General features: G+C 41.1%; 1 protein-coding gene across 2 annotated transcripts; it reads left to right on the plus strand.

The window, feature by feature from the left end:
• Window positions 1-6,461: 6,461 nt before the first annotated feature.
• RGS4 (regulator of G protein signaling 4) lies at window positions 6,462-11,505 on the plus strand (the record flags this gene model as incomplete). Of its 2 annotated transcripts, XM_079697106.1 has the most annotated exons (5): window positions 6,462-6,505; window positions 9,669-9,773; window positions 10,083-10,144; window positions 10,682-10,848; window positions 11,266-11,505. In XM_079697106.1, 5 exons carry the CDS (start codon window positions 6,462-6,464, stop codon window positions 11,503-11,505), a joined length of 618 nt encoding a protein of 205 aa, XP_079553232.1. The 2 variants fall into 2 exon arrangements, with proteins under 2 accessions (XP_079553232.1, XP_079553233.1); XM_079697107.1 differs by lacking the exon at window positions 10,682-10,848 and having other exon boundaries at window positions 11,266-11,306.
• Between the last annotated feature and the right edge of the window lie 315 nt (window positions 11,506-11,820).

Here is an 11,820-nt window from a genome sequence, read left to right on the forward strand (position 1 = left end):
TAAAGTAAGACTACTTACACTGTTATTTCTTAAGTTATCCCTGTTTTTTTTTTTTCTTAAAAGCACGTATTACAATTTATAATTGTTTTATTGATGTGCTTATATTCTTGATTTTTGTCGTCCATCTGCCTGCCAGAATGTAAGATCAAAGAGCACAGGGTCTGGTTCTATCCCTAGTGCCTAGCAGAGTACCTACCACACAGAGTGTGTCAGTATGTATTTGTTAGATTAATTTCTCCAGAGTGAGCACCTTTTCAGACATATAGAAGATGCTCAACATAAATGTTTACATAAACCTTACTAGCAAAGGTAACACAGTCAGGTTTAAGGAGGAGTTAAATAGAGGTCAGGTTCAAGCACTCTACTGGGAGAGTACAAAAGAGGTAGTGATTGATTAACATTGGGGGCAGAATTTGATAGGCAGGGAATTGTGAGGGCATTCCAAGTTGATGGCAGTGTCAGCCTTGGCACAGAGTGGGGAAAATACACAGGTATATGGGGGAATACTCAGTAGTCTGGGAGGACTGCAGGGTAGATTATGATAAAGAATAAAGTAGAAAAAGTATGAATATACTGGGGTGTCATGATAAGGAGTTTAAATTTTCATTTGAGGGCAAATGGGAGTCCAAGGTTGATTTTTAAAGAGATAAATAATGATCATGATGCTAATCAATATAAAATTGTGTAATATATTCCATATAATAAAAGTTATAAGTTTTGAGTTTCCCAAGTGTTCCTGATAACTTTGGCATACACTGTGTCATATAATCTTAACAACATTCATTCAACAAATACTATTGAGCACCTGCCATTAGATAGTTTACGATTATCCCATTTTTCTCATTAAGAAGCTGGAAGTCACAAAGACTATCCCAACTTTCAGGCCCATTCCAGTATATGGAGTAGCTAGAATTAAAATCCAAGTCTGCCTGACTATAAAGTTCAAGCACCTGCCATGACATCATGTCATCTCTTTCTACTGGCATGAGGTAAGTGAACTCTTATGAAACTACTGTTTCTATCTTGGGCTAAGTTCTGTTAAGAAAGATTTAATCTTTGAGACAGAGATATTTTTGTTCTTCGCTTACTTCTGGGGAAACAAAGATTTTCCCCTCCAGTTAATTAAATGTCAAGTGTCAGGGTGAGAGGCGCTGATTTACCGCATGTGCTCACAAAGCTGGATGTAGAGAGCAGGACACATTTCCCAAACATAAGACAAGCTGGGAAAGTCCCTATTCATCTTCCTGGTATACAGCATCCTCCAGCTGGGTATGTTTGCTTTTTAGCTTGAAAAATCAGTAACTGTGAACTCTCAATGATATCCAGGCCATTGTAGTACACAATACGGGGGAAGGAGGCTTCTAACAGCTGAGAGGAAATTGTAGATGGTGTGAATGCCACCTAAGGCTGAGCCCAGGCCCACATCCGCCCTAGTGGAGAGAGGTGCCCCTTTCTAAAACCTGGTGGAAGCAAATAATCGGAAGCCTGCCACAACAGCTTATTTCCTTGTATTAGATTCCCTCAGAACTTGAGCAATGCTTTCCTTTGTTCTCCCTGAGCTAAAGGTGAGGAAATTAGAAACTTACCTGGAAATTAGAAACCTACCAGCTTATATTCTACTGTGGCTTACTCTCCCCCAGTAGGAAACAGCACTTCTTTATCCTTTTTGTCAACAATACCTTCCAGATGTTCAGCATTTTACAGTTTAAGGAACACTTTTATATGTGTTACCTCATGTGATTCTTGCAACTATCTTGTGCAGTATTATTTTTTATGATTATCATCTTTCACTTGGACTATTGCAATAGTCTTCAAACTTTTTGCCAGTTTCTCTCATGTCCAATCTATTTCCCTGCAGTGCTGCCCAAGTGCTACTTCTAGAACATTAATATTATCTGCTTATATACATTGGCTAGCCCCCCAACCACTACAGGGCAAAATCTGGTCTTCAAGGTGACCAGAAACACCCTTTGGTCTCAGAGTACTCATCTATCTTCATTGCACTCTCCCTCTCCCCCAAAGCTATAATCACACTAGACATCTCTATGGTCTCCAAAAAATATGCTTTCTTTCAACCTTTATGGTCATGGCAACATAGAGTTCAATGGTATAGGGGTTAATAATAGAACCGTCAATGTTATAGGGGTTAATAATAGAGCTGAACACCTCTCACCACCACTTAGATATGTAACCTCAGGTAAGTTACTTAAACTCTCTATGTCTCATCTGTAAGATGGGGTTCATTGCAGGACCTTATTTCAGGATGAATTATGGGAAATAACTGAGTTATTAACATAAAGTGCTTAAAATGCTGTGCTGCACTATTAGTGCCCAATAGAATAAGCTGTTATTATTTGCCCTCTATTGTAATGCTCTTCTCTTCTTTATACACCTGCTAAGTCTCTATTCATCCTTTAACAGACTCTTTTGTGAAAACCACTCCAAATTTCAGAGCTTGCGTTTATTCTGCACCTTCTGTTCTTTCCTCAAATTTTATGTAAACAAGTTTATAATAATGGCACTCAACATAGCGTTTTCCAGTTATTTAAAGATCCTTCCCATGAGAGTGTGAGTTCCTAAAAGGTACAGACCATTTCTGATTTATGTTCAGGTCACTAAGACCTAGCAGAATGTCTAGCACAAAGATTCTAGAAAATATTTGTGAAGTAAATATCCATTCTGCAATGTAGAAACTCATGAGCTAGGATCCAAACTGCTAATTCTGCTAACTGGTCAACCTGCTTCCATGCTCCTGCTCAATCCATACTCCCAGATAGCCAGAATGATCATATCATGCCCATCACCTGCTTCAATCCCTTCAGTAGATTTCCATGGCATGTTGATAAGGTCCAGCCTCCAGACCATGGCCTACAACTGTGCAAGACCTGGCCTCTACATTCCCATCTCTACTTCATGCTATTCTCTCCTTGTTCTCAATTCTCTATCCATGCTGGCCCCTTTTGCCCTTTCCCAATTATATAAAGAACATTTCATTTGCTCTTACCTGTATTTGGTATATATTTTCTAGGCTTCTCTCATCTCTCATTCTTTCTGATCCATCAAATCTCATTTCAGATATCATCTGTTCAAGAAGGCCTTTCCTGGCCACCTTGGCTAAATGAGCCCTTTGCTATCCAGTTTCTTTCATATCACTTGCCTATTTTTTCATGACATGGGTGAATCTAGAATTACTTATTTATTTCCCGACTCTTTCTACTGGGATGAAAACTCCATTAGGGTGTGGACCCTGTTTTCTTATTCACCATAGTAACAGCAATTCTTCAAACAGTACCTGTCACAGAGTAGGAGCTCAAAAGATATGTCTTAAATAAATGAGTAAATGAAAATTAAATCATTTTAGAATAAAGCTCTTCCACATCACCAGAATCATCCAGAAATGACAGTCATAGAATAATAGAATTTAATGCTTTGTGTATGTCGGAGAAAGAGGGCAGAAAATTGTCAAGGTATCATGATGTACCAGTCCTCGCCTCCCAAATGAAAAATAAGTTAATTTATGAAAAGCTTTTCCAAACACTCTTTAAAATATTAAAACTCCTAAGAAAGTGAGAAATCATAAAGAAGTGAACAAATACAAAATGCTCTCACAGATTAATGGACTAGTCATAAAGTTAAAAAGACCTAGTTTTAATGGAAAACCAGAGCCGTGAGGTTTGCAGCAACTCCTGCAGCCATGGAGCAAGAGAAAATTGGGCAGGGTGAGTTTTCCTTGAATGAAGTGTATAAAATTAATATTACATTTTGTTATCTACTGTGTATAATGTAAACAAAAAATATTTGCATAGCACTTTACAATTTAGAAATACCTTTGTTTACATAGTTTATCTCATTAGATAAGACAATTGAGTGATAGGTTAGCAGTAGAAAAGCCACATAATCTAGCATCAAGAAACCAGCTCTATTAGTAAGAAGGCAAGTCACTTTCCCTCTGTTTCCTTTTTGACAAAATTAAGGTGTTAGTCTAGATTGTCTTAAATCCCATTCAGCTCATCTGTTGAAGCTATTTATATTTAACTCATGACAAACCAGGCTTCTCTTTGATCTAGGTTCAAGATATCAAGTTCCTATCAGGTCTTCATTCATGTTCCCAGAATCAGATTATTTAAGTGATCACTATCTTGGATGCCCAGGTAAGCAAAGAAGGCCCTGGTCCATCTTTGGGTGACCATCTCTTCCTTTTAATTAGTCCCTCCTCTTTGATGACATTTCTGACTAGTTTATCTCCCTGGGTCTACCTTCCTTGGCCTCTTGCATTTTGCATTGGACGGTAGTCCCTTCCACAACACCACTGAGGATGGCTGCCAACTTCCCAAAGAAATTCATTTGTTCTATGTTATACCTCAAAGAAAAGTTGCCTAGTAGCTAATCTAATACATTTTTTTCTATCTTCATGGGGGAAGACCAGAGATTTTTTCCTGTAATTTAAATGCATCTTCTGGAGATTATGGTCTTGCTATGCTTTTAGATTTCTCGGCCATCTCCTTGTTCTGCTAGCCATAGACAGGGGCTAGCAGTGAGGGATGTTCAGGGTCATGTATGTGGTAGGGGCCTTGCTCTTTACCACTTTCCCTTCTATATTCTTGGGTGCCTTTGCATCTCACTAGAACCCATCTATTTTTCATCTTCTTTGCCTAAACCCTTAGAGTCCTCAGCTTCTTATAATAGAAGTACAGTTCCCTGTATCTTTTTTTTTTTTTTTTTTGCGGTACGTGAGCCTCTCACTGTTGTGGCCCCTCCCGTTGTGGAGCACAGGCTCTGGACGTGCAGGCTCAGCGGCCATGGCTCACGGGCCTAGCCGCTCTGTGGCATGCGGGATCTTCCCAGACCGGGTCACGAACCCGCGTCCCCTGCATCGGCAGGCGGACTCTCCACCACTGCGCCACCAGGGAAGCCCCAGTTCCCTGTATCTTATGATCAAGAACCTTTCTGCTTTCAAAATGAAAGCTGTTCAGTTCTGACATAGAAATTACTTTTCTCCTTCCACTCATAGCCTTCCTAGATGGAGAAGATCCCTCTGTAACTTTGATATGAGTATTTGAGCTACGACTACAAGATGTGAAACACCTGCATGATTCTTTGAAGTATTCAATCCATCATATTGTGTACCAAAGATACTAATTGCCCAGGTTGGTTCAGAAGCACCTGCAGGGTTAGATATTCTTAGGTTCACTGTGACCCTGGTAACATGCAAAGCAAACTACATATTTTTCTTCTCTCCCTGTCTCGCTGTTTCTCAATATTTTGAAATACTACTTTGGATACCTAGAATTGCAAAGACATAGTAAGATATAAATCCACTTATAAATAAGAACAGGTGTCTATATTTGTTCATTTGTTCCCTCCTCTTGTCTTTCGGCTGCTTTTTTTTCCTTTTTTTTTTTTTTTGCGGTACGCGGGCCTCTCACTGTTGTGGCCTCTCCCGTTGCAGAGCACAGGCTCTGGACGCGCAGGCTCAGCGGCCATGGCTCACGGGCCCAGCCGCTCCGCGGCATGTGGGATCTTCCCGGATGGGGGCACGAACCCGTGTCCCCTGCTTCGGCAGGCGGACTCTCAACCACTGTGCCACCAGGGAAGCCCCCGGCTGCTGTTTTGAAGCATTTTGCTGGAGGCAGGCATGTACCAAAGAGATTGTCAATGCTTGGATGAGTCCTGTTCTTAGTAAGAGTTCTAGAAAAGTATTCCAAAGTTAGGCTGATTACAGATGTAGCTAATCTATTTTGCCTCAGCTAGTTTTCTGTGCTGCCAGGTGTATAACTGTCTGTGTTCCAGCTATTCCTCCCGCACATCCCTGTGTGAACGTGGCAACAGAGAAAGCAACTTCTGCAAATCCCTGCCTGGAAACGATGGATTCTGCCCACTCCCTTTTGGAAACAGTGAGGATCAGATTTTAGACCATGTATGAAATAATATTTCTAATCCAAAGGAGGAAGTGCATTGAGAGTCAGCCCCAAAGTAAGCCCATGAACTCCTGCTAGCCCCTTTCCTTCCAGGAGGCAAGTTCCCTTGACATTGTTTTCACAGACAATGAATAAACCCCATGTTTTGTAGCATTGTAAACTTATTTCTTCCTTTTCTGGACATTCAAAACCTCAGACATCCGTAGAGAACTGAGCAAGTTTATATTTTCTGTATGTCTACTTTGCAGGAGGATTTTTCTGCCTGTTCACTTTGCATTGTTGCGTCAGCCCTTTCTTCCTTATCTCTTCCAGAGGCTGGAGAGGCAGAAGGAGGCTGAGAGGAGATGGTATTACAGAGCTGCCATCTGATTGGCTGGGCGGTCTTGGCTGGGCTATAAATGAGACCCCTACAGGCTTGGGAGGGAGAAGCTCAGAGGATTCTGACAGTATCCTTACCGGAGAAAAGGAAAAGTGTGCTCAGAACAGAAGCCACAGCTCTTCCTGCTGCATTTCTTTCCTAACGTGAATCCCACACTACACAAGATGTGCAAAGGACTTGCAGGTCTGCCGGCTTCTTGCTTGAGGAGGTAAGATTATTTTCAGCCACTAAACCAGATAGTGTTATACTTTCAGATAGACTTTTTAAGTTATTTGCATATCCTACTTACTAACCTGGTTCTTTGGAATTAGAAACAATGTGGTGAGGAGAGCATCAGCCTCGTAGCTTTCCTTCAAGACTAGCTAGAAATTGTGATTTGGGAAGTGTTCACTCCAAATTTTGGCATCTCATATGTTGCTTTCTATGACCTCGGTCTTGAGGACTGTTCTGATCCTCTGACCAAGCTAGTTCTAATTAAGAAGTGATATGAGGTTTTTGGACTATATACAGTGGTCTGTAATGTCTCTACCTGTGTTACTCTTATTTGAATATCACTGAGGTACGTAGAGTCATGGGTCTGGGCTTTCTGATTGTATACTAGATCTCGTTTTGGGGAGGATACCTCAGAATGAAGTTTGGCTACATCACCAGAAAGGCACTATGCTGTCTGTGTAATGCTGCAGTATCTTTCACTCTGTGTCCTTATAAGCAAATGCTACAATAAAATAAGAGTTTCAAAACTAGATCTCCCTTATCTCTCTGCCCCTACCTCTAGTTCTTGAAATGCCATGTGTGATTGGTGGTTAAGAAGTATTGATCATAACAAATCAGCTAAGGGCTCTGTGGAAGATCTCATCTTAAAGACATTATTTTGTCAATGTACTGTCTCTTGATTAAAAAAAAACAAACTTAAAGATGTGCGCTACTCATATGTCTTTGCCTTTTTAAAAAATATATAAATAAATGATTTCATAGAATGCTCATATATTAGCTGAAAAAATACAAAACTAGTGCATATTACATTACTTAATCTTATAAAGTAAAAAGTCAATTTGTACATGTACCACCCCCTCTCTTGTTCCTCTGAAAACCTTAAATTTGCAGGTGAAATCACCTTAAATTTCAATTCAGAATTATCTCAGAAAGCACAGTCTTTTGTGTAATCCTAAGGAGTTTACCTCCTGTCATTCAGGAGTATGAAAAAATAATCTGACTTTTTTTTCATTCTTTCATGGCTACTTTAAAATGAATCAGGAGGGTCTGGCAGAGAGTACTTATGAAAACAGTGGCCCTGACCTCCACCATTAATTTCCTGAACTGAATGGAGCAAATCAATCCAAGCTTCAGTTAACTCATCTATAAAATTAATCATACAAAATACAGGAGTGTCAGGAGAAGGTTATGCTCTGGTAAATATTTTAGGAAACAGGTGAGTAATTGCTCTAGAGCCTTGCCTTCCAGGAGCTTAGAGGCTAACCTGGGGAGGTAAACTCTATATCAACAGGGTCAACTGCTCTTCCCTTTCCTCACTGGTGAACTGTGAATCATCTTGTCCAGCACCTTCATTCTCACATTGGTGCCTGAGGCTCCAGAGGGAACGTGAAATGCTCAAGGTCATGTAGGTGGTGGGTGGCAGAGTGCAGATCAAATCCAGGTTTCTTACTTCAGAGGTCAGTGGAGTCATCTTGGTTTTCATTTCTATGGTTGTATTGTGTTATTAGGACAAGTGTAATGTACTTGCTAAGAGTACTTTCAAGTCTTCATGAAAAGATTCTGTGTTGGTCAATAACTGTCAGATCTCAGCTGGACCTGGCATATGGGAACATGAGATGATTTCTATTTTGACCCAATCATAATATACTTACATTACCACCTTAGAATCACTGCAGGCTTCATGATTAGATCTTGCTATCTTTAAGGAAGATTTTGTATCCCGTGACCACTTGGGGAAACAGAGGAAGGAGAACAGTCTTGTGAGGGAAAGAAGATACTGCTTTAGGGGCAGCACAAGAATATAATGGATTTTAAACTTTCTGGAGAAATGCACATAGATAAGACATTATTATATCAGTAGCCATCCTAAAATGTCCTTTTGTCCTTGTGGCTTCATTTTCCTCCCTCTAAACAGGAACAACTCGTCATTCATTTAGTCTTTCATTTCCTTCAAAACAACATTTCTCTTTTAAAACTATGTCTCAGCTTTTATAAGAAAAGAGATCCAAGCAAAAGAATAAATAACAAAAGGTGAGGAGGTTGAGCTCAAAGCTTATTAAAAGGTCCTCCTTTTTGAGTAAGTCATGTGCCCTGCCGTACCCTAGCTACCTATTAAACAGTGACCATAAGCTGGAAGCTCTGCTCCAATTAAACAGTCACGAGCTTCAGTGATGACTCTTGCTTGCTTCTCCTTATTATTGTTTTTAAGCCTCAAGTGTCCTTTATAGTGTAAATATCCTTATAGTGTAGATGTTAAAAAGGAAAGTAGTAGCAATAGCAGGAAAGCTTGCTTTCTTTAGAAGCAAACCTGCAGGAGCTCAGGTTTCAGCCTGAACATTTGGGTTTACCCCCTCATTTTCCACTCCTCTCTGCTGGAGCTGCACACCTCCATAATGTGACTTGCTCACCACATCCAGGCTGGAATTGAACAAACCTTTACTTCCTCAGGTTCTTCTCCATTGCTCTGCTAGCAGTGAGGCAGATGGAAGTAGCAACTACCCTCCAGAAGGTGGCGCACAACAAGCAAGTGCTATATTTCACCATTGACTGCTTGCTCTCCAATACCTAAAACTTACTCAGAGAATAGTCAAGTTTTGAATGTGTTTCTGCTGAAGATGCCTAAGTGTTCCTTTGGTCAAAATGACAGGTTTGGGCTTCCTTGGTGGCGCAGTGGTTGAGGGTTCGCCTGTCAATGCAGGGGACACAGGTTCGTGCCCTGGTCCGGGAAGATCCCACATGCCGCGGAGCGGCTGGGCCCGTGAGCCATGGCCGCTGAGCCTGCGCGTCCGGAGCCTGTGCTCCGCAAAGGGAGAGGCCACAACAGTGAGAGGCCCGCGTACCAAAAAAAAAAAAAAAAAAAAAAAAAAAAGACAGGTTTACAGAAGAGGCTCCTCAGGTAGACTGAAGGGTCAGAATTCCAGTTACTGATGAAGGAGGCTGTGCTCCAGGTTTTGCAGTAAGTCATAGGCAGAAGCAGAAGTGGAATATCGTTTTCCTGAGAGTTCATACCAGCTTCAACTCCTATATCCTAAATAAACTACCCCTGCCCCTTTACTAGTGATGAGCCCTTTGAACTGTACCATTAGGGTATCTTCTAAAGAGAGCTGAGTATCATTATTCTTTTTTTTTTTTCTTTCTTTTTTCCCTCTTTTGTGCAGTGCAAAAGATATGAAACATCGGCTCGGTTTCCTGCTGCAGAAGTCTGATTCCTGTGAACATAATTCTTCCCACAGCAAGAAGGACAAAGTGGTGATTTGTCAGAGGTAAGAGAAAAGGCCTTGGCAAAGAGCCACTGCGTATTAACTATCTGATGACAGAGATGTTCTGTAAGGAGAAAAGGAAGTTATGTCCCTAGGTAACCTAGATTTGGATCATGATGGCCTCCATTTCCATGGAGATCATGCTTGCATTTGAAATTTCCATACATCTAGTGGAAAGATGGCCTTATTCAATGACAGGTCTCAGCATAATGATGGAAAATAAAATCTCTGGGTTTTATTCAGGATCTTAAATGTTTTGCCCCCATTTTGTATCCTAGCATTCAGGTTATTCTTTCTCTGTAATGTCTCTAGGGTGAGCCAAGAGGAAGTCAAAAAATGGGCTGAATCACTGGAAAACCTGATTAGTCATGAATGTAAGTATGACAGCTTCTCCCCCAACCTCCATTCCCTGGGATGAAGATAAAGCACACTAGATAGAAAAGTTATCTCATATTATGCCTGATCTCATAGGAATTACAGAAAACCTTGGATTTCTTCTGCATTTCAGACTCAAGAAAATCAGTCGGCTTAAAATTTTACCATATCCTAGAGCTTTGTGATATACTACAGAAAGCTCATACACAATCCATGTGGAAAACCATCTCTTTCATCACATAGAAAAAGGGTAGAGGAAAACCCCCAAATACTGAGGTTTCTTGCAGAATCAACCTCAGTTTCTCTTTCCCAAACTCACTTTGGCAATTGAGGACAGCATAGGCATTTCAGAAACATAACACTTTCTTGAAAGAGACTTCAAACATCTGACCTCCAGCGACCTCCCAAAAGGAGGAAATAGGGCACTGTTTGAACGGATGCCTTGTTCCCTCAAGCACCCCAGCTTTATCTGCAATACAGTGCCCACCAGCGCAGTCACTGTGATGACAACTGTGGTTCTTTCTCTTCTGTCACAGGTGGACTGGCAGCTTTCAAAACTTTCTTGAAGTCTGAATACAGTGAGGAGAACCTTGACTTCTGGATCAGCTGTGAAGAGTACAAGAAAATCAAATCACCCTCTAAACTAAGTCCCAAGGCCAAAAAGATCTATAATGAATTCATCTCAGTCCAGGCAACCAAAGAGGTAGGTCTGCATGGCAAAGAACTGTCTGCATCCTAGTGAAATTTTCTAGACATTCAATGGCATGGATCTTTAGACGATGTGAGTTAAAGGTACAACAGTGAAGTAGGTTATTACAATCTTGACAACCCCACATAAATAAGTTAAGTAAAAAGCTCTTTCATCCAGATGACTCAGATGATCTCCCGTCATGAACTGTTTTGGAGGAATATCCCAAGTTTGTGAGAAATCATTGAAGTTATTGCCCTACCCACCCTGAAGCAGTTGAACATTTTATGTTCTCTCACATGTGCCAGGGTGGAGCCGAATGTCCTTTTTTTCACTTCTGGTGTATAGAGAGTGCACACTTAGTACAAAGCATGCAGCCTCCCATCCTTATGGGGTAAAATGTCTAATGAAGCCTTGGACTCTGCCCCTTAGGTAAACCTGGACTCTTGCACCAGGGAGGAGACAAGTCGTAACATGCTGGAGCCTACGATAACCTGCTTTGATGAGGCTCAGAAGAAGATTTTCAACCTGATGGAAAAGGATTCATACCGCCGCTTCCTCAAGTCCCGATTCTATCTTGATTTGGCCAACCTTTCCAGCTGTGGGTCAGAGAAACAGAAAGGAACCAAGAGTTCTACAGACTGTCCTTCCCTGGTGCCCCAGTGTGCCTAATTCTTGCTCAGTGGTGGAGGCTGAAATGCCAAGACTCTATGCCTGGAAAACCTGAGGCCAAATATTGATCTGTATTAAGCATCAGTGCTTTCTTCACATTGTAGCCTAGTGTTCATGTTTCTGGCTATGTGTGGGTGTCTCCCATACAAAAACTATATTTTGTTTTGGTGTTTTGGTGTTCATCAGGGCAGGACCTCATTCCAGTCCAATTTTCCAAAATTTCTTTTAGGGTGCCATGTGAGCAAGTATCCAAATAATGGCCTTGTGGGTCTGGATTTTCTCTCCTGCCAACAGTGTGACCTCAGGTTGGTTGGT

Source organism: Hyperoodon ampullatus, assembly GCF_949752795.1.
Source record: "Hyperoodon ampullatus genome assembly, chromosome: 2".
In the NCBI taxonomy this organism is placed as follows: Eukaryota; Metazoa; Chordata; class Mammalia; order Artiodactyla; family Ziphiidae; genus Hyperoodon; species Hyperoodon ampullatus.